Source organism: Globicephala melas, chromosome 9 (genome assembly GCF_963455315.2).
Source record: "Globicephala melas chromosome 9, mGloMel1.2, whole genome shotgun sequence".
In the NCBI taxonomy this organism is placed as follows: Eukaryota; Metazoa; Chordata; class Mammalia; order Artiodactyla; family Delphinidae; genus Globicephala; species Globicephala melas.
In genome coordinates, this window is record NC_083322.1 from 81,623,177 (window position 1) to 81,645,241 (window position 22,065).

The window sequence follows — 22,065 nt, forward strand, 5'->3', positions numbered from 1 at the left end:
AAAACCTTCTTCAGGACCTAAATAGCCTAGGAGGAAAGGTAAAGGTCTCCACTGCCTTTTCCTACTTACTGAACTGGACTAATGTACCAATGGTAGTAGAAAGTGGGAAGTGTGTGGACTCGGGCACAGGCAGATCTGAATTCATTGCCTAGCGATAGGGCCCAGGTAGGAGAAGGTGACTCAGATTTTTGCACTGGCTTTCCTGTTTGCATAATGTCAATACTTATACCTTCCTTTTAGGAGTGTTATGGATATTAAAAGAAATACTCTTGTAAAATAGCTATCAAATAACATACTCTCTTTTAAATCATACTCCCCTCTGGTACACTTCTCGTCTAAAACTCAGTGAGCCCATTGCAACAGACACAATCCATCAAAGGAAAAATATTTCACTGAAATGTACCCCGAGCTGCATATCTTGTGTTGCATTTGTTAAAAAATGAAAATTGTATATCCTTCTTTAAAGTTATTAGATGTCACTTGAAATTTCAAAGCATTAAGTATCGTGACTAAAGTAAGTATAATAAGTAGTAGTTGATGCTTTTTATTTTATTTATTTATTTTATTAATTTATTTATTTTTGGCTGTGTTGGGTCTTCGTTTCTGTGCGAGGGCCTTCTCTAGCTTTGGCAGGCGGGGGCCACTCTTCATCGCGGTACGCGGGCCTCTCACTATGGCGGCCTCTCTTGTTGCGGAGCACAGGCTCCAGACGCGCAGGCTCAGTAGTTGTGGCTCACGGGCCTAGTTGCTCCGCGGCATGTGGGATCCTCCCAGACCAGGGCTCGAACCTGTGTCCCCTGCATTAGCAGGCAGATTCTCGCACTGCGCCACCAGGGAAGCCCAGTTGATGCTTTTTAAATTTACCTCACAGTCTTCTCTATCTCCTAGAAATCACTGGTATAGATGACTTGGTCATATGATTTTCATTACGAGAATGCCTCTGCTAGGATGTGAAAGTTGTTTATACAATTTAATATTCTACTTTCTAATCAACCACTTAAAGTCCATGAAGAATAGAAAAATAGTAAAATCTGAAGATGACATGGAAAAGGCCTTTGACCAGGCTGAAGGACTGTAGATGGGAGTCAATTTAGCCGTAACTAACAGTCCTGAATTCATTGCTCCAGCTGGTTATTATTTTTGACCCTCCTTACACACATATGACAATCAGAGGCACTTCCATGGGCCTCTCTTAGCTCTCCTGTGAGAATAGATATGGGAAAGGGTTTTATACTGTCAGGTAAAGAGAAAGAGAGATTTAGATACAACAGAGCCATCAAAGCAGTTTGCCTTCCTTAAAAGAAGTCTGACTGTGGGTTTGTGTGCATATATTCAATTAACAAACATTATTAAGTAACTATCACTTACTTTGCAACTGCAATTATTTATATTGATAGTTAATCTCAAAGACAGATACTACTCCCCTCATGAGGTTTCCCATGAAATATTTCAATACGGACAAAACAGAGTTCACATTTTACCCCTGTGATGAAAGTGTGAGTGATCACAACACTCTCTTACAACTTTGTCATGTGCATATAAAGAATAAAATAAAATCACTAACAGGCTCCTACTACTGAAATTCCTTACTATTCTAATTTTACATTTGAAATACGATAATACATAGACATTAGAGGTCACATGCTCTTATTCTGGTTGAGTTGGGAAATACAGCACTTTATTGTGTTTGAGAAATTTAAGGGTATTTAAAGTAATGTTGAAGAATTAAATTTCAAATTTTGTGAAAGCTTATACATTCATCTGGTTTAAAATTACAAAGGCAAAAAGGGGAAAACAACAAAAATTCTCTTTCTGGCCAGTTTCCCTCTCCAGTGCAAACCACTGTCACCAGTTTATTTTGTTCAGTGCCAGGGACTGTACAATTTGAGAAACCTAGGGTCTAGTACATATCAAAAGAGAAGGAGATCAAGGGTCAGGGATATAGATTAGCAATGCGTTAAGAATGAAAATAGAGATACACTCATCTTATTGAAAAATAAGGAATGATTTTAATAGAGGAAATACTAAAGCCTATCATCCATGCAGATAGCAATTCCACAACAGATTTCTAGACCAGACCTGTTTGACCGGCTTGCTCTCAGACCAACTAAGGTAAACCAAGGAGAAGTAAGGCTGATGTGAATAACCATTTGAAGTACAAACTTTCTAAAGATATAGTTCAGGAGGTTTAAAAGGCTGTCATCTGGAATTTGAGAAAAGGAGGAAAATAGGAGAGAGGAGAGGTAAAGAGGAGAGGAGAATTAAAGAGAAGCAGCAAGTGTAACCGTTGCTCAGGTTCATATTGAAAAAAGTGCAATGATGAGTCAGTCATGCCCAGTTTCTCTTTCTAGTCCAATATTTACTATCCATGTGACTTTGGGCAAACCTTCAATGTTCTCATATGTAAAATAGTAACTTCATTTAAGAATACTGTTCATATAATATGCAAAATGACTAGAATATACATGAACTATCTTCTCCTGTGACAAATACTAATTATAACTAATACGAGGACAACTTTCAGTCTCTGAAGGACTGAGATTCTCGAGGTAAAGTTTATTTATATAGGTTATCTGTATGATGGAGAAAATCTGAAAATGATCTGTTTTCTTTAAATTTGAAATAAGAGAATTCATAGCTGTACAACTCATTAAAAAAAAAAGATGAGTACATTACTCAAAATCAGTCCAAGAGTTTAAGTTAAATAGTATTTTTAAGGACCACCGAAAATATAAAATACTAAAAAATAAAGTCACTATACTTCAATAGAGAAACTTCAGTGTACAAGGTTCTATAACATTTCTATAACATCTCAATGAGAGTGATTCTAGTATTTTAACTTGGATATTTTTTCCCAAGACATTTTGATGAGGGCAAAATTTGTAATTAGTAGCCTCGAAATTTAATTGTGTCATTACTCTTGTACATCCATGTAGTGTCCACCTTTCCCAAATTAGCTTACACAATTAGCTCATGTTGTTTCCCACCTGTAAGGACTTTCCCACCTGTAAGAGTCAAAGACTGCATGGGAGAAAAGTAGCACTGGCCAGCAATGTTTCTTATGTAAGTCCTGTCAAGGTGTTTTAGGTTCCTAAGCAGTTTGGAGAAAGGAGAGCAGAGAGAAATCTTGCTATGGGAACTTAGTGCCACTGTTAAAATTTCACTATATGGCCCAAGTTTCAGTCAAACATGAGAAGTAATTGCGTCCTTGTGCTTGAATCTGCCTTGGCTAATGCCTATCAATATTTTCATGACTTATTTTGAGGTGCGGCCAATGGTAAATGTCTGAGTACTAAGCAAATAGCATTCAGTGTCTCAGTACTAGGCATACAATTCAATTAAATGCATAGAAAAGAAGTTTATTCAAGAAAGATAGAGGGAATCACAGCACAAGTTTCATAGACTGTAGTTAAATCTAAACTGTTTGTCACACTTTCTTAAAGCCTTTTGAGTATATATGAGAGACTGAGATAATGCTTTGGGTTTTTATAAATTGAGTTTGGTAGTAAACTCCCCTGTAAAAACACCATTTGACATGCATTTTACCTTGCATTTCTTCATCTCAGTTCCCTGAAACTGAAAAATAAATGTGTAAATATATTCTACTTTACATAGATTTATAGATTAATTAGTGTCTAATGACTCCACGTTTTGAAATTAAGAATTACATAATTTGTTAAAGCTCACAGCATTCTTCTTTCTTAATGACTTATTCCCTGTCTTCCTAATTTACAAATGCTGACTCAGGCATCAGTAGGAAGATAATAGTGGTCAGTATAACTTGGGTCTTAATCAGTTTCAGAAGTATTTCAGAGAAAACCATGCATAGTGCTTACTCATGTTTGCATCTGGTTTTTTGATACTGTCAGATGTTTTGTGGGTTAAATTCATTATTACAAACTTATGTCAAGGAGCTACTCACATTTTTATTGCACTAATTATCACAAAAAATAATTTAACTGTATTAGATTTTTTTAAAAGAACACATCCACTGAATTGGAAATTTCTTTCATAAACATAGTTGTGTTTAAAGATAATATTGGCCCTGGAATATAATTTTTGAACACTTAAATTTGCATTCTTATTTGACATGATCCCTTCATATCTCAGCTATACAGAAAGAGTTAGGGACATGACTTATGTCGACATAACAAGTGGTGCTTAGATACATGAAAGATATGTCTTAATCACTTCTTCACTTCCTCCTACCTGAGATTTAGTTCAGCTGTCCCACTCCATCAAAGATTTTGCACTTTCAGAAGTGTTTTCTATGATAGTTTATAAGAATTTAGTGATCTGCTTTACTACATAAAGAAAATTATGAGGAACAAGGTGGAGAAATTACACTCCATGTTCCCTCTGTATAGTGACATCTGCTGGGCTGTAGCCCACAGTGATTTTTAAGCAAGTACTTGCTCATTTTATGGAGGTCGAAGCTCATTTCTCCCGAAGTTCAAGTATGTAGCTCATTGTGATCCGGAGAAATAATTTTCACTTAAACATCAAAGTCATTCCAGAGTTTAACAAGTTTATCTGAAAGTAGTGCTGAAATATACCCCCTGAGGCCTAGATTTGTAAACCTGTATCTGCTGGCATAGTTCAGAACAGCCTTCCTTTACAAAACTGTGAAATAATTTCTTGTAATTATGTTTTGGTAATATCTGGGAGGGTGGAGGTAGAGTACTGTATTATGAGTCAACGTGGTGAGGTCAACAGAGTTACTGCCTTTCGGACATTAAGGAAACAATAGGAAACAATACCCATTAAAAGGATAAGCATCTGCGACGAGGCTGTTGGTTTATCTCGACCGGTTTTAGAAAATTTTCTACGGGAAAAGAACGAGACTCGTGCCCTTTTAAAAACGCATCTCTTTGCCTTAAAAGGATTTAGTGATCCTTCTCTTGCAAAAGCTGCTTTGCACTTTGATATTTAAGGCCAAGCTTAATCTTGAATGCCTTCCAAGAGCAGCCAGTAACAAACAAAAACCTTGGAGCACACCCTGTTAAGTTGTTCACTCCACTGCAGAGCGCGAAAGCAGCAGAGGTGCTCAGTTCGTCCCCCAGACTGCTGCGGCGCATTCCTGTATCTCTAGGGCGGCTTGTCCTGGGGTCGGCCCCGCCCTGGCGGCTCCCTGCCACCCTCTCGCGGGCGCGCTCTGGGTGGGGCCTCGCGGCGGGTGGAGATGCGGCCGAGTGTGCTGGGCGGGTGAAGCGAGCCGGCTGGGCGGCGCGCTGGGGCAGCCAGAGCCGCGCGCCGCGTCGCTGTAATCGGACACCCGAGCGCTCGCCCCATGCGCCGGCCACTTTCCATTCACTTCATAGTGCTTGATTGAGCGACGCAGAGCAGGGCTCCCGGTGCCGCGCCACTGCAACGCTGAGGATTCCTTTACAAAGAAACTCAGAGGACCGGGAAGAAAGAATTTCACCTCTGGGACGCCCTAGAAATTACGGTCTTTGGGGAAAAGGACTACAAACACGCGGATCCAAACCTGTAGCAAATTGACTTTTCCGTGCTGATCTCGTCCCACATCGGTAAGCTGGATTCGTTGTTTTCAGCATTACAAATTTAGAAAAATATAACTTTTGGGTCTGGGTATAGACTTTTCACATATCAGTGTGCTCAGGTCTGGATATTTTCTTAAGAGCGCATGCAGTTTGTCATGGAAGTGTTTCCCTTGCTGAGGGCCCGGCTGGAATTGTTTCTTTAGGTTGTGACACCTGCGGAGAGTTTAAAGCTGAGTATTTCCCTGCCTTCTAAGGCAAAATTACTCGAGAGGATTTTATAAAAGAGTCCTTTTCTTACGTGTTATTAGTGTTCAATCAGTACAAGTGAAAACAACAAGCAGCATGTCTTAAGTGTTTGAGTTAAAGGGAAGAAGTCATAAAATATGAGGGGCGGGGGCGTGTATGAGACACTTGGCTTTCAGTCCCTTCTCAGCTCTAGGTTGGCTTGAAATCACATTGCTCTGTATACTCACTCCACTTGACCTGTCATTTCATCTCCAATATTATTCTTTGCAATTTGTGGCATATGTAGCTATCGTGGAGGCATATCAGATAAGATATTGTTAATAGCAATATGTAGAAATTCGTGATTATTATCAGCCTGCTTAATAAAGAGACAAAGTTTAGGCATATTTATAGCTTTGTGTGTGGGGGTCTTTATACATAAAGTCAACAAAACCAGGGAGTAAATTACTAAGGGAAAGTCACCCTATAAAATCAATTTTCTTCTAAGTTAATTTAGGGATGACAAGGTGAAGAGGTTGTGGAAGCAGGAAGAAAGTGTTTCTTTTGAAAATTACCAACACAAACATCTCTAGGGTTTCCTCCATCTGTGTGGTAAAAGAAGCATGCAATTTTGTTTCTGCCTCTTATAACATATATACCACCTAGGAAATCAACTTATAATTTTTGTTTACAATGGCATGTTCGGTTTAATTGTTCCTTTGCTTCTGTATTACTAAAGCTTTTCTATTGCTTCTGTTACTTTTCAAATTTTAGTGGCATTTCTTTATTGAATAAAATTAGTGGTAAAATTTTAATTTTAAAAGCCACATAATATTGAAGATCAGTATTGTTGTAACTTGTAAAAATAAATTTCTAGATTAAACTCTGTCATGTCATCTTATTGTATAATTGTGGTAGATTCAAAATGATGGGGTTTCTTTTATGGTCCTGAGTTTATTTTGCATATTGTGGCCACTAGAGCTCCTATAGATATGAAGTTACACATTACCTGATCTTTGTTATTCAGACATTAGTTAATAGCATGTGTCAATTTTATAGCTATAGTTTCAAACAGTAATACCTGTCTCTCTGATTTATCTTTTGACATTTTGACAGCCCACTTTCTAGTCGATTTATTTTAAATATGCATTGAGGGATATATGGTTCACTGGATTGCTCACCACTAAGTCATTGGTTTGAATTTGGCACAAATCCATGGTTACCTCATCTACATCATTTAACAGCTGTATGGTCATCTGTATAAACTGGCAGATAACTAATTCCAGTGATCAAGGATTGAGCACTAGTAGATCTCTGTGTAGAAATATCATTTCAGAGATGGTTACTCCAAAAAAGCTAATGAGTGTGTGGAAGTGAATGTTCATGTGGGATTTTCCTACTGCTACTATATTTATGGTAGAAAGAGAAGTTTTCATCCACTAATACCTATTTGCACCATTCTCAAGTCTTTTCAATGTAATGTGTTTTTTAAAGCGAAAAATAAGTTTAAATATTGGCTTTTCCTTTGGGAATCAGTAACTTTTTCCTGGCTGCCTTATTTAATATTAGCATTATTTTGCTGGAAGATGAAATGATTTCATTTTTAACAAAGACTTCCAGACACAAATGAAATCAAATCCAAATTTTCACATCTAAGAAACAGTCACAGCACCTCCTACTGTTTGCATGACTGTAAAAGTTCAGCTGTGTCTTTTGTGAATAGAGTGCTCTGTCTAGATTGCTGGTTTTGCGTGTGTGGTGGGAAGGGGGGGTGTGCTCCTAAAATGTGAAGTGAAATATAACAAACTTGTTATCTTTATTTTAAAGGTACTTCCCCTTGGATATTAACTTGCAAATCTGAAGAAATGGCATTCCAGGCAATTTGGGTCTTGGTTGGAGTATTTGTTTGTTCTACCTGTGTAAAAGGATCATCTCAGCCCCAAGCAAGAGTTTACTTAACATTTGATGGTAAGAAAGTTGATAAACACTCTGAGGACAATGTTATTTGAAGTATTTTTTCTTATCCAGATTCAAAAATTACTAAAGACAGTAAAATATTATTGAGTATTGACTAGCTTTAAAAATATCTAGTGGACAGCTTTTTGGATGACAGCTATTTTAAATTATTGGTTATTAGACAAAAGCCTCTCTTGCATTTGTTTATGAAAATGCTTGAAGTATATTCTGCCCTTTCTGAAGTTTCTTCTGTGTTTGCATGCACGCGTATGAGGAGATGGTGAAGAACTCAAAGCCTAAGGTCTTTGATCTTAGTAGTCACTTGGCTTTGTTGAGGAACACCCCTTAACTGCTAATCCTCATCAGCAGAAAGAGCTATGCAAGTTTAATTATTACAATTTTTTATAATACATATTGGGCCTTAGCCTCAAAACTGGTCTCTCCATACATTGTTCTACTGGTGTTTCTTCTATTTCCATGAGGAGTTCCTGAGGTTGGCAAAGTCTCCTAATTAATTGAAAAGGACCTAAAAGAATAGTCGGAAATATTGCAATATTTTGATTGCTGTTGTATGCAGATGTTCTCTTCAGAAGCTTAGGGAAACGAGTGTAATTTCAAATTTTCACAAACGTGAAAGGCTTATGGTCCTCTGAGGGTATGGTTTGCCAAATGTGCGCATGAGCTTTAATGTATATGGTTCAAATGACTTGTAGATGGATGATTTTGGTCAGTCACGTAACGCATACTAATTGGACAGATGGAATAAGAAATGGATCAGAGGGCATCCCTGGTGGAGCAGTGTTTGAGAGTCCGCCTGCCGATGCAGGGAACATGGGTTCGTGCCCTGGTACGGGAAGATCCCACATGCCGCGGAGCGGCTGGGCCCGTGAGCCATGGCCGCTGAGCCTGCGCGTCCGGAGCCTGTGCTCCGCAACGGGAGAGGTCACAACAGTGAGAGGCCCGCGTACCGCAAAAAAAAAAGAAAGAAAGAAAGAAAGAAATGGATCAGGCAGGAATATCATCCTGCCAGTCAGGTCATTTATATTTTTATTACTTCTTTCAGCTCTGTCTCTGCGTAAACCTCAGTGTCACTGGGCATATTTTCATTCATTTGAGAAATAGTATACTCTCAAGCCTTATGTAGCAGGATGTCTTTGAAACTCTATGTTGAATGTCAAACAGCAGTATGACTGACACTTATCACTCAAATGGCTATCCTTTTCTCTTTCTTTCTTAAATCACCAAGTGCTTTCCCCAAGGTCATCATAAGCACTGAAGGGGCCTTATTTAGAACTTAGAGTGTGTGAGCTTCTACTTGTTTCCTTAGCTTCTGAGTTAGGCATTCCCCTCAAAAGACCATGGCTATGCAGTTAAGTTGGGAAGAAAGGAAAAACAGACCTTTGAAGTATCTTTTTTTTTTTTTAATTACTAACAAATCTTGCAGTCTGCCAACACCTCTTCTCCTAAGTTGAGAACTATGAATTACCTAATCAAATAAAAAAGAAAGGCATTAAGGAACAGTACAATTTCTCCCCAGTTTTCTGTATTTCTCTCAGCATACAGGAAGATGGAGTGGTCTCATAGATGAGGTATCTAAACTTGCTCTCTCTATTACTTTGAAACTAATCGAACTTCTTTTAACTGAAACTTAAACCAAAATATGTAAACATTAAAAACAAGTGTGTCAGTAGAGAGAATTCATTAGGTCTGTGTTTGAAAAGACAATTACAATTTACCTTTTACAGAGGAAATTAATACAATCTTTTAAAACCAAACTTCAATACCATGTAGGACAGTGACTGCTATTTACAAAGTGACTAGAAATTATGATGGGCTTTTTAAAATTCTGCATATCTAAAATTTTAAATGCTCTTAATCTCAAAACTGATTCTTATAGAATAATACTTTAATTTATAACATATGCAGAATACAGCATGATTAGATAAGCTAATGATCTGAAAGTCTTATAATTCCTATTTTATTCTTCCCAAGAGTCTTAATAGGAAATAATTAGAGAGATAGAATTCACTTAATTTGAATACTGTTTTAAAGAGATATATCAACAAGCATAATGAAATGCCACGGTTTCTAAATTAATACCAAAAAAACTCCAAAAATGAACTGTATAATAGACAAAGTATCATTGGAAAAGTACCTTGAGCAAAACCAATTGTTAAAATGTATATATTTCAATCATTAATTCATATTAATTTTCTTAAGAGATTTGACAGTGAACCTGCTTGAGATCCTGTTCCAAATTTCTTATCACTTAAAGTGTCTCTTTGATCTTATTATGACTTCTCTGAGTATCGCACTGAATAGGTTACTAAATTTCTTCCAAAATGGTTTAGTCTTAACATCAAAATATAGAACTTTGTACAAGGTTGACATATATATGAATATATGTTAATTTAAATATATACAGATATATACTTTCATTTATTTCATAATTAAAAATTTCTGAGTGACACATTAGAAGAATCCTCTCAGTCTTGTCTTACTGTCCAATTAAGAATCACAGTCAATTTAAAGGTGGGTGAAATAAGAGATCTCTTCTCCCATCCAAATTCCATCCCTTCTTGTGGTGGTGATAACATTTGGGAAACAATGATTTACAGATTTGCCTTCCCTATTCATCTAGTGCAAGGTCAACCAGATGGTCATCACTACTATAGGAGAATGTACTTCAGGTGTTATTAATTAGTTACATTTGTGCTAGATAAATCTTGCATGTTAAAAGAACAGTGACTTGGGCTTCCCTGGTGGCGCAGTGGTTGAGGGTCGGCCTGCCAATGCAGGGGACACGGGTTCGTGTCCCGGGCCGGGAAGATCCCACTTGCCACGGAGCGGCTGGGCCCGTGAGCCATGGCCACTGAGCCTGCGCGTCCGGAGCCTGTGCTCTGCAACGGGCGAGGCCACAACAGTAAGAGGCCCACGTACCGCAACAAAAAATAAAAAAAGAACTGTGACTCCTATTAGATATTGCATTTCATAATTTTTATAATTCTTATTTTTTGCCATATACCTTTTCAAATGAATAAAACGTTCATGCAAATTATTTTTGTTTGAGTTGAATTTTTCTTGAAAAAATTCCAATTGTTTGACAAATTCACATTTCATAACATTATTGTATATTTTTTTCCAGAAAATCTTTAAGATCAATAAGGGTCATAAGGAAAGGCGAGGCTATGTATATAAATAGACAAAACTTGTTTTGCTTGCTAATATGCAAGGGAAATAATTGTTGAAAAGATTCTGCTTTATCAAGAAGAAATTTTAGCATGTAATCTTTTACAAAATCAGGAATAAATACTCCATAATTTGACAGAAGATATCAGTTGCATGTAATTTTAAGAAAAGGTGCTGAGCTTCAGAAAAATGGAAATATTGTCTATATTTGAATAGATATGAAATCTGATGACTACTTTAAATGTGCTAAATATTGTTTCTATTTAAAAATTAGATATTCTTTTCTCTTTTGTTTACATTTTTATTGAGCTATAATTGACATATAACATTGTATTAGTTTTAGGTGTACAACATAATGATGCGATATTTGTATGCACTGCAGAATGGTTACTGCAACAGGTTGTTACCATATGTCATTGTAAAAAGTTCCAAAAATTATTTTTCTTGTGATGAGAACTTTAAGATTTGCTTTCTTAGCAACTTTCAAATACAGTACTATTAATTGTAGTCACCATGCTATATATTATATCCCCATAACGTATTTATTTTATACCCAGAAGTTTTATATCTTTTGACCCCTTCACCAATTTTGCCCACCCTCTACGCCCTGCCTCTGGAACCACCAATCTGTGCGCTGTGTCTAAGGCTTGGACTTTTTTTTTTTAAGATGCCATATATAAATTAGATCATACAGTTTTTGTCTTTGTCTGACTTATTTCACTTAGCATAATGCCCTCAAGGACCATCCATGTTGTTGCAAATAGCAAGATTTCATTCTTTTTTGTGGGCGAATAATATTCCATTGTATATGCATACCATATCTTCTTTATCCATTCATTCATTGACGGAAGCTTAGGTTGTTTCCATATCTTGGCTACTTTAAATAATGCTGCAATGAACTTGGGTGTTCATATATCTTTTGAGTTAGGGTTTTCATTCTCTTTGGATAAATACCTAGAAGTGGAATTACTGAATCATATGGTAATTCTATTTTCAGTTTTTTGAGGAACCTCCCCACTGTTTTCTATAGTTGCTGCAGCAATTTACATTCCCACCAACAGTGCACAAGGGTTCCCTTTTCTTCACGATCTCACCAACACTTATTTCTTGTCTTTTTGTTGGTAGCCATTCTGACAGGTGTGGTCTAAGGTGAGCTATCTCATTGTGATTTTGATTTGCATTTCCCTAAAGATGAGTGATATGGAGTATCTTTTCATGTGCCCCTTGGCCATTTGTATGACTCTTTGGAAAATGTTTATTCATATGTTCTGCCCATTTTTTAGTCGAATTATTTGTAATTTTGCTATTGAGTTGTATGAGGCCTTTATATATTGTGGGTAATACCCCTTATTGTATATATAATATGTTTTGCAAATATATTCTCCCATTCAGAAGGTTGCCTTTTTATTTTGTTGGTGGGTTCCTTTGCTGTGCAGCAGCTTTTTACTTTGATATAGTTCCATTTGTTGATTTTTGCTTTTGTTGCCTTTGCTTTTGGAGTCAGACCCAAAAAATCGTCACCAAGACTGATGTCAAGGAACTTATTTCCTGTGTTGTCTTCTAAGAGTTTTTTGTTTCTGGTCTTACTTTTAAATCTTTAATCCATTTGGAGTACATTTTTGTGTATGCTATAAAATAATAGTCTGGATTCTTTTTTTTTTTTTTTTGCATTGGGCTGTCCAGTTTTTCCAACACCATTTATTGAGGAGGCTGTCCTTTCCCCATTGTATATTCTTAGCTTCTTTGTTGTAAATGATTGACCGTGTATGCTTGAGTTTATTTCTGGGCTCTGTGTTCTGTTACATTTACCTATGTGTCTGTTTTTATGCCAATACCATACACTTTTGATTACTACAGCTTTGTAATATAGTTTGAAATCAGGGTGCATGATATCCCAGCCTTATTCACCTTTCTCAAGATTTCTTGGCTATTCAGGGTCTTTTGTGGTTCCATACAAATTTTGGAATTGTTTGTTCAATTTCCGTGAAAGATGTCATTGGAATTTTGATAGGGACTGCATTGAATCTGTATATTGCTTTGGGTAATATGGACATTTTAACTGTATTAATTCTTCCAATGCATAGGCACAGAATGTCTTTTCATTTCCATGTTTCTTCTTCAGTTTCTTTCAGTATATAGTTTTCAGTGTACAGGTCTTTCACCTCTTTGGTTAAATTTATTCCTAGGTATTTACTCTTTTTTTCCTTTTAAATAAACTTTACTCTTAGAAGAGTTTTAGATTTACAGAAAAATTAAGAAGGTAGTACAGGTAGCTTCCATATACCCTACACCCAGTTTCTTCTCTTGCTAACATCTTATATTAATATGGTACATTGGTTACAATTAATAGACCAATATTTATATATTACTATTAAATAAAGTCCATTTTTTAAGATTTCCTTAGTTTTTTTTTTTTTTTTTTGCTGTACGCGGGCCTCTCACTGTTGTGGCCTCTCCCATTGCGGAGCACAGGCTCCAGACGCGCAGGCTCAGCGGCCATGGCTCACGGGCCCAGCCGCTCCACGGCATGTGGGATCCTCCCGGACAGGGGCACAAACCCGTGTCCCCTGCATCGGCAGGCAGACTCTCAACCACTGCGCCACCAGGGAAGCCCCCTTAGTTTTCACCTAACATCCTTTTTCTGTTCCAGGATCCCATCCAGGATAGCACATTACATTTAGTCATCATGCCTTACTCAGCTCCTCTCATAGCTGCTTTTCAAAGCAAAACAAAGAGAAGCTCCTCCATGGTTCCTGTGGTAAATTAGTCTCTTCTGCTTCTGTCTTTGGTCTTGGGCCATGCACAACTAAAAGTTTAATATTTAAGGCATTCTTCCTGAGGCTGGTTTTTGTAAGAGCAGAAAATAATGGGAAACAGTAATATTCTAACACTCAAAAATTCATAGCACCAATGTAGGTGCTGAATACATACTTCACTGAGTTTATCTAGTGATCCAGTGAGGTAGTGTGTATGGAGTCTTCCAAAGCCGCAGTCTGTGTTTTCATTGATGATGGAAGTGGGGATGCTCCCTTGCTGTCTTGGTCCTCCAAATTTCTTTACAAGTATGAGTGGCTATGCGACTCAAGTTTAGTCAATGTGATGTAAGACAAAGATACTAGGTAAGGTTTATATAATGCACAAACTCACCGGCATTCATTTGGCCCTTTATCCTTTGCCCTAATCCATGATTCCTATCTGGAATATCAAAAATGGTTTTGATTAATAGAAATAAAGTATTTTATTCTTTCTGATGCAATTATAAAGGGGGGATTGTTTTCTTAATTCCTCTTTCTAATAGTTCATTGTTAGTGTATAGAAATGCATCCAAATTTTGAATATTGATTTTGTACCCTGAAAATTTACTGAGTTTATTCATTTTAAAAGTTTTTTTGTGAAGTCTTATGAATTTATATATATATAATCATGTTGTCCACAAATAGTGACAGTATTACTTCTTCCTTTCCAATTTGGATGTCTTGTATTTCTTTTTCTTTCCTAATTGCACTGGCTAGGACTTCCAATATTATGTTGAATAGAAGTGGAAAGAGTGGGCATCCTTGTCTTGTTCCTAATCTTAGAGGAAAAGCTTTCAGCTTTTCACCATTGAATATGAGGTTACCTGTGGGTTTGTCATATAGGGTCCTTATTATGTTGAAGCGTGTTCCCTCTATACCCCCTTTGTTGAGTTTTTATTGTGAATGAAAGTTGAATTTTGTCAAATGCTTTTTCTGCATTTATTTGAGACAATCGTGATTTTTCTCCATTTCGTTAATGTAGTATATTATGTTGATTAATTTGCAGATGTTGAACCATCCTTACATCCCTAGAATAAATCCCACTTGATCATGGTGTATGCTCTTTTTAGTGTATTGTTGAATTGTGTTTGCTAATATTTTGTTGAGGATCTTTGCACCTATGCTTATCTGGGATATTGGCCTGTAATTTGTGTGTGTGTGTTTGGTGTCCTTTACTGGCTTTGGTATCAGTGTAATGCTGGCCTCATAAAATGAGTTTGGAAGCATTCCCTCCTCTTCAATTTTTTGCAAGAGTTTTAAGAAGGACAGGACTTCCCTGGTGGCGCAGTGGTTGAGTCTGCCTGCTGATGCAGGGGACACGGGTTTGTGCCCTGGTCCGGGAAGATCCCACATGCCGGCGAGTGGCTGGGCCCGTGAGCCATGGCCACTGAGCCTGCGCATCCAGAGCCTGTGCTCCACAACAGGAGAGGTCACAACAGTGAGAGGCCCGCATACCGAAAAAAAAAAAAAAGAGTTTTAAGAAGGATAGATATTAAATCTTCTTTGAATGTTTGGTAGAATTCACCAGAGAAGCCATCTGGTCCTAGACTTTTGTTTGTTGGGACATTTTCAATTACTGATTCAATCTCTTTATTAGTAATTGGTCTATTCAGATTTTCTATTTCCTCATCATTGAATCTTGGCCGGTTGTATGCTTCTAGAAATTTATCCACTTCTTCTGGGTTGTCAAATTTCTTGGTGTTTAATTGTTCATAGTTGTCTTTTATGGTTCCTTGTATTTCTGTGATTCCTTGTATTTCTGTAAAGTCTCCTTTTTCGTTTCTGATTTTATTTATTTGAACCCTCTCTCTTTTTCTCTTTGGTGCATCAAAAAAATTTTGTTTATCTTTTCAAAGAACCAGATCTTAGTTTCATTAATCTTTTCTGTTGTCTTTTAGTCTCTGTTTAATTTATTTCCACACTGATCTTTATTATTTCCTCCCTTCTACTAATTTGGGCTTCATTTATTCTTCTTTTTCTAGTCCATTTAAATGTAAAGTTAGATGGTTTATTTGATATTTTCTTGTTTCTTGAGGTAGGCCTGTATCACTATGATTCCCTCTTACAACTGTTTTTGCTCTATCCCATAGATTTTGGTGTGTTGTATTTCTTGTATTTCCATTTTCATGTGTCCCAAGTTATTTTTTGATTTCTCTTTTGATTTCTTCATTGACCCATTGGTTGTTCAGTAGCATGTTGTTTAATCTCCACATATTTGTGGGGTTTTTTTCCTTTTTTTTCGTGTAATTGATTTCTAGTTTTATACTATTATAATCAGAAAAGATGCTTGAATTGACTTCAGTCTTCTTAAATTCATTGAGACTTGTTTTATGACCTAACATACGATCTATCCTGGAAAATATTCCATGTGCACTTGAGAAGAATGTGTATTCTGCTGCTTTTGGATGGAATGTTCTGTATACATCTGTTAAATTTTTCTGGTCTAATGTGTTATTTAAGACTGATGTTCTGTTAATTTTCTGTCTGGATGATCTATTCATTGATCTTAGTGGGGTACTAAAGTCCCCTGCTATTATTATACTGCTGTCATTTTCTCCCTTTAGGTCTGTTAATATTTGCTTTATATATTGAGGTACTCTTATTTTGGGTGCACAAATATTTACAAATGTTATATCTTCTTGTTGGTTTAACCCCTTTATCATTATGTAATGACCATCTTTGGTTTTTTTTTTTTTACATTATTCATTTTAAAGTCTATTTTGTCTGACATAAGTATAGCTACCCCATCTTTCCTTTGGTTTTGTTTGCATAAAACATCTTTTTTCATCCCTTAACATTTAGTCTATGTATGTCCTTAGGTCTGAAGTGAGTCTCTTGTAAGAAGCATGTAGATGGCCCTTGTTTTTTAATCCATTCAGCCACTCTATCTTTTGATTGTAGAATTTATTCCCTTTACATTTAAAATAATGTTTAATAGATATGTACAAATTTGCTAATTGTTTTTTGGGGCTGTTTTGTAGTTCTTCTCTGCTCCTTTCATCTTCTCTTACTCTCTTCCCTTGTGTTTCTTTTTTTGTTTGTTTGTTGTTGTTGTTGTTGTTGTTGTTTTTGAGGTACATGGGCCTCTCACTGCTGTGGCCTCTCCCGTTGCGGAGCACAGGCTCCGGACGCGCAGGCTCAGCGGCCATGGCTCACGGGCCCAGCCGGTCCGTGGCACACAGGATCCTCCCGGACCGGGGCACAAACCCGTGTCCCCTGCATCAGCAGGCGGACTCTCAACCACTGCACCACCAGGGAAGCCCCTTCCCTTGTGTTTTGATGACTTTCTTTAGTGTTATGCTTAGATTTTTTTCTCATCTTTTGTGTATCTACCATAGGTTTTTGCTTTGTGGTTACCATGAGGTTCACATATAACAGCTTATATACATAACAGTCTACTCTAAGTTGAAAACAAGTTAAATTAGAATGCATTCTAGAACTGTATACTTTTACTCCCCCGACCACCTTTTATGTTTTTGATTTCACATTTTACATCTTTTTAGTTTATGTATCCCTTAACTAATTATAGTTATAGTTATTTTTACTACTTTTGTCTTTTAACCTTCACACTAGCTTCATAAGTTATTAATCCACTACCTTTACTATATAGTTACCTTTACCAGTGAGATTTTTATTTTCATATGTTTTCTTGTTACTAATTGGTACCACTTCCTTTCAGCTTAAAAAAGTCCCTTTAACTTTTCATGTAAGGCCAGTTTACTGGTTATGGACTGCTTTAGCTTTTTCCTGCCTGGAAAACTTTATCTCCCCTTCAATTCAGGATGATAACCTTGTGGCGTAGAGTATTTTTGGTTGGAAGTTTTTCCTTTCAGCACCTTGGATATATCACGCTATTCCCTCTATTCTGCCAAGTTTCTGCTGAAAATTCTGCTGATAGCCTAATGGGTGTTCCCCTCTATGTAACAAGTTGTTTTTTGTCTCTTGCTGTTTTTAACATTCTTTCTCAATCTTTAAATTGTGACAGTGTATTATGATGTGTCTTGGTGTGGATCTCTTTGGGTTCTTCTTATTTGGAACTTTCTGGGATTCCTGGATCTGGATTCTGTTTCCTTTCCCAGGTTAGGGAAGTTTTCAGCCATTATTTCTTCAAATAAATCTTCTGTCTTTTTTCTCTTCTCCTTCTGAGACCCCTGTAAGGCAAATGCTGTTTCTCTTTATGTTGTCCTAGAAGTCCTGTAAACTATCTTAACTTTTTAAAATTCTTTTTTTCTTTTGCTGCCCTGTTTGTGTGAATTTCCACTGCCCTGTCTTCCAGATTACCAATTCTTTCTTCGTTTCATCTAGTCTGCTGTTGAACCCCTCTAGTGTATTTTTCAGTTCCATTTTTGTATTCTTCAATTCTGAGACTTCTGTTTGGTACTTTATTATCTTTTCTGTATTTGTTCAAGTTCTCACTGTGTTCATCCAGTCTTCTCCCAAATTCAATGAAAATCTTTATGACTAGTACTTTGAACTGTTTATCAGACAAATTACTTGTCTTCGTTTAATTCAGATTTTTTCTGAGGTTTTATTTTGTTCTTTGTTTGGAACATATTCTTGTTTCCTCATTTTGCTTGACTCTCTGTATTTGTGTCTATGTATTAGATGAAACAGCTACCTCTCTCAGTCTCAAAGGAGTGGTCTTATGTAGGAGATGAACCTTGTTTTTCAACCTTGCAGTAACTCTTGCGTGTCTCTCAAACCCCTGTGATTGTCTAAGCAGCCTGATTTATTTTTGGTATGTCACAGATGTTGAGGGTATACCAAGCCCCATCAGTGTTCCATAGGGAGGGATCTCAGAGAGCACCTAGTTTCAGGCTGATTGGAAAGAATACCCTCAGGTAGCAGCTTTTAAAGTATGCAAATATATACAGCTCTGTGGGACCACAAATGTAAGCCCTGCTGTCTTCCAGATCAGTTGATGTGGAGGTGTCGCCTGGATGACAGTTGCAAAACTCAGGGCTCCAGACGAGTGTATAAACTCCTTTCTGGGAGGCACCAGTGAGCTGTAGTGAGGCCGAGGGAGGAGAATACAATGATGGCATTCCCTGTCCTACATTCCCTGAGAGCACTTCCATAGCTTCTAGATGTGTGGCAAACCTTAAGTTTCCCCCTCAGGTTGAAGCTCAAGAAAATAGGCCTTTTTTCACAGAAAGACTGGGGTTGTGTTTCATTCTGCTGTCTGTTCAATGCCCTGGGTGTGGTAGCCTTCCAAGAACTGACTCTCTGATTGTTTCAGTCCTGTAGGGCCCAGAAACAAAAGCTCCCCTGGCCACCAGAGGCAGGTGATCAGGGTGCATCTCCTGTGTGGACTGTGCACACCTGCTGGCTTTAGCGAGGCAGCAGGAGAACTCAGGGTCATGATGCATCTGCAGATGTTATCTTTAGAGATGGAGCAGAAGAGTACAGTAATGCAACTTCCAGCTTTAGAAGGCAGCAGGAGAACACAGGGCAGGTCGTGAATGCCAGAAATTTAGCAGAGCAGCAGGAAAGTGCTGTGACTGTATGTGCCTGGTGGTACTAGCCAGGTAGTGGGGAGAACACAAAAAATGTCACCCACCAACACCTCCATCCCCAGAGAGATTCCTAAAAGGCCACTACCCCTCCAGCAGATGCTTTAAGATTAGCAAATGAATTTCCTTCACATGTAGACTAGGAGGTTTTCAAACTGCTACTTTTGTGCTGAGTCCCAAGGCGAGTTGTCTGTATGTAAAAGCCCTTTAATAGCAGAATCTCACTTCCCAGCAGCCTTTTGGGTCTCCTGGACATAAGCCCCTTTGTTTCAAAACCAGACATTATGGGGCCTCATGTCTCCTGTGTAAGTCCCAAGGGTTGGGGTGCTTGATATGGGGCACAAACCATTCACTCCTCAAGGAGAAGCTCTATATTTGTGAGATCCCTCCTAATTGTGGGTTGCTGTGCCAGAGGTGGATTTTTTGGCAAAGAAGCACTAATTCAGTCATGTGGATGTTTTGGTTTTGTTAGTACAAACCTCTAAGTTATCAGACCTTATTTTTTTAAGTAATCCTGATAAATACTGGATTATCATTTTTGTTTATGTATTTAGATCTAGAAAGATAATATTCTGAAATAAAGAAGTAGGATAAGACTAAGGTGCACTCAATAAAACACAAGCTTCAAAAAGCCTGAATATCATTTTACTGAATAGGCAGCTGTCTGGCTCCACTTCAAGTTTTCTTTTTAGAGTTTCTAAAAAACTCTTATGAGTTATCAAGATAACCATGGAAATATTTTAAATTGCTTTATAAAGCTATGAATGCTCAAAAATAAATTCATTGATAGTTAAATGCATGGCAGAAAACTCAATTATTTGTGACTGCTAGTAATTCCTTGCTATGTTCAGTAAAGACTTTCTACTACTAAACTGTTCCTCACCCCATTTAAGCCTGTGACTAATTACCTAAAACTCAAAAGAAAAAAACAATTAAAAGATTAAAACTCCATAAAGATTTTTGCTATTTGGATACATAGCTAATATTGGCCAATTTTCCAGCCCAAAGTTGAGTTTTACATTTACATTTACATATGCATGACAATGGTTTAAAAACATAAAAATGTCAGTGTGAGTTGTATCGGGAAACAAGTGTATTCAGTGTAGAGACTAGGGTTGCATAAGATTATAAGCTCTTTCAGTTATTTACTTTGTGATTCTTTTTGCCTTCTTTTAGTGCTGAATTTTAATTAATAAAGCTGTCGAAGTCTCCAGGTCATTGATAGTATACAAATGAAAGATGATGGAATTTTACAAAACTTCTTTTATCTTTTAATATCTGCCTCATTTGACAGAAAGCTTAGTTAATTAAACAATAAATGAAAGGACCCCTGTGAACTAGTAGGCTGAATCCAAAAGCTGATAAATTGTTATTGGACAATAAACTCAAAACAATAAATTGCCTCTTTATGAACTCTGGTAGCATTAACATTGCAAGGCACATTTGTTGAAAACAGTTTGCCTACTGGTTGCCCAAGAGATAAAAATAAAGCCTTGATTACTCCATTAATCTTGGAGAATGCTCACTCTGGTTGTATTGAATCTTCTGAAATACTTAGTTCTTGGGAAAACTTGTGTTACTACAATTTCCTTTAATTTCCCTGCCAGTGGTCTCAGTTAAATGTCAATTAAACATCTTAAATAACACCTGCATGTTTTAATAAACCTAACTCAACAAGGGGTGCTGTGTGAATAGGAAGCTCTTTGCATTCTTCCCCTGTGAGAGAGTCACTGAACTCAGGAAGGGATTGATGAATGCAAGTGTGAGTTGGATGTTACCTAAAGCATAAAGAATCTTTAGAGTAGCACTAAATTTGTGGTGTAAAGAGCAAGTTAAAACAGTTGTAAAATACTGTGGGAATAGAAAATGAGAAGAAATTGCCCAAAAATTCTATATGTCTATATTGCCGTAAGGTATATATTGACATGGGACTCTAGTAGTCAAAATAAGACAAAATCTGTTTCATAGCCTTGAATTGGAGGAGAGAAGTTTTAGGTATAGCAAAGAATGTCTCTTGGGAAATATTAGGACAGAAATGTATTACAGTGATATGCTGTGTATCTCTTTTTAAATGATTTTTAGAAAAAAGTTGGAAACATATTTTCCTGTCATAAAAAAGTAATTCTTGGTGAGTTTTCTCAGAATCCAATAAGCTTAATTCTGTTGCCAAAAGATGATGTTGTGGTGTTAAGCCATTCCTAGAGGTACAAGGTTCCTGCAGTTGGGAACAAAGAGGGATGCTTCAGTAATCTGAAATCAGAAGAGTGAGCTTATATGCTCTGTTAATTTAGTCAACCAACTATAGCAATTCCATGAAAAAATGCGTCATATTCCATGATTATCCATAGATACATATGAATATTTATGATTGAACTGTCAAATGAAGGTGACTCAAGTGATGCTTGATAGATTATTTTAAATCCATTTTGCATGTTGATCAAATATGTGGATATGTTTTTCACAAGTGTGGTTAATAGGATACGTTACATAGACTTTCTTTGCAGTTTTGATTTAGAAAAATATACCTAGAACTAAATATATGCATTTTTCCATCCTTCATAGATGTGTGCTACCATTTTGTCTTCTGTGTTTCTAAAATATTTTGATAATTTATTTGTATTCATTATAATAATAATCACTAACGTTAATGTTGCCTTTGTGCCAGGCACTATTCTAAATACTTCACATTATCTCATTTTATTCTCTAACAACACTGTGAATTAGGCACTATTTTCATCCTCATAAAATGGAGGTACAGAGAAAGTAACTTACCTGAGGTCACAGGAATGGAAAGGGACATGATAAAACACAAGCAGTCAGAGTCCAGAGCCAGAGCCGTTTCTGCAGATGCTGCTAGAATTAGTTTTAAGGTCCACAAAAATC

General features: G+C 37.0%; 1 protein-coding gene across 2 annotated transcripts in view; it reads left to right on the top strand.

Annotated features, from left to right (window-relative positions):
• Positions 1–5,175: 5,175 nt before the first annotated feature.
• Positions 5,176–22,065, top strand: part of SEMA3C (semaphorin 3C) — a 186,026-nt gene continuing 169,136 nt past the window's right edge. For both annotated transcript variants that reach the window (XM_070046305.1, XM_030834271.2), the window contains exons 1-2: positions 5,176–5,531; positions 7,557–7,697. In XM_070046305.1, the coding sequence (XP_069902406.1) occupies positions 7,595–7,697 (103 nt within the window). In that variant the 5' untranslated portion in view covers positions 5,176–5,531; positions 7,557–7,594. The remainder of the gene's footprint in view (positions 5,532–7,556; positions 7,698–22,065) is intronic.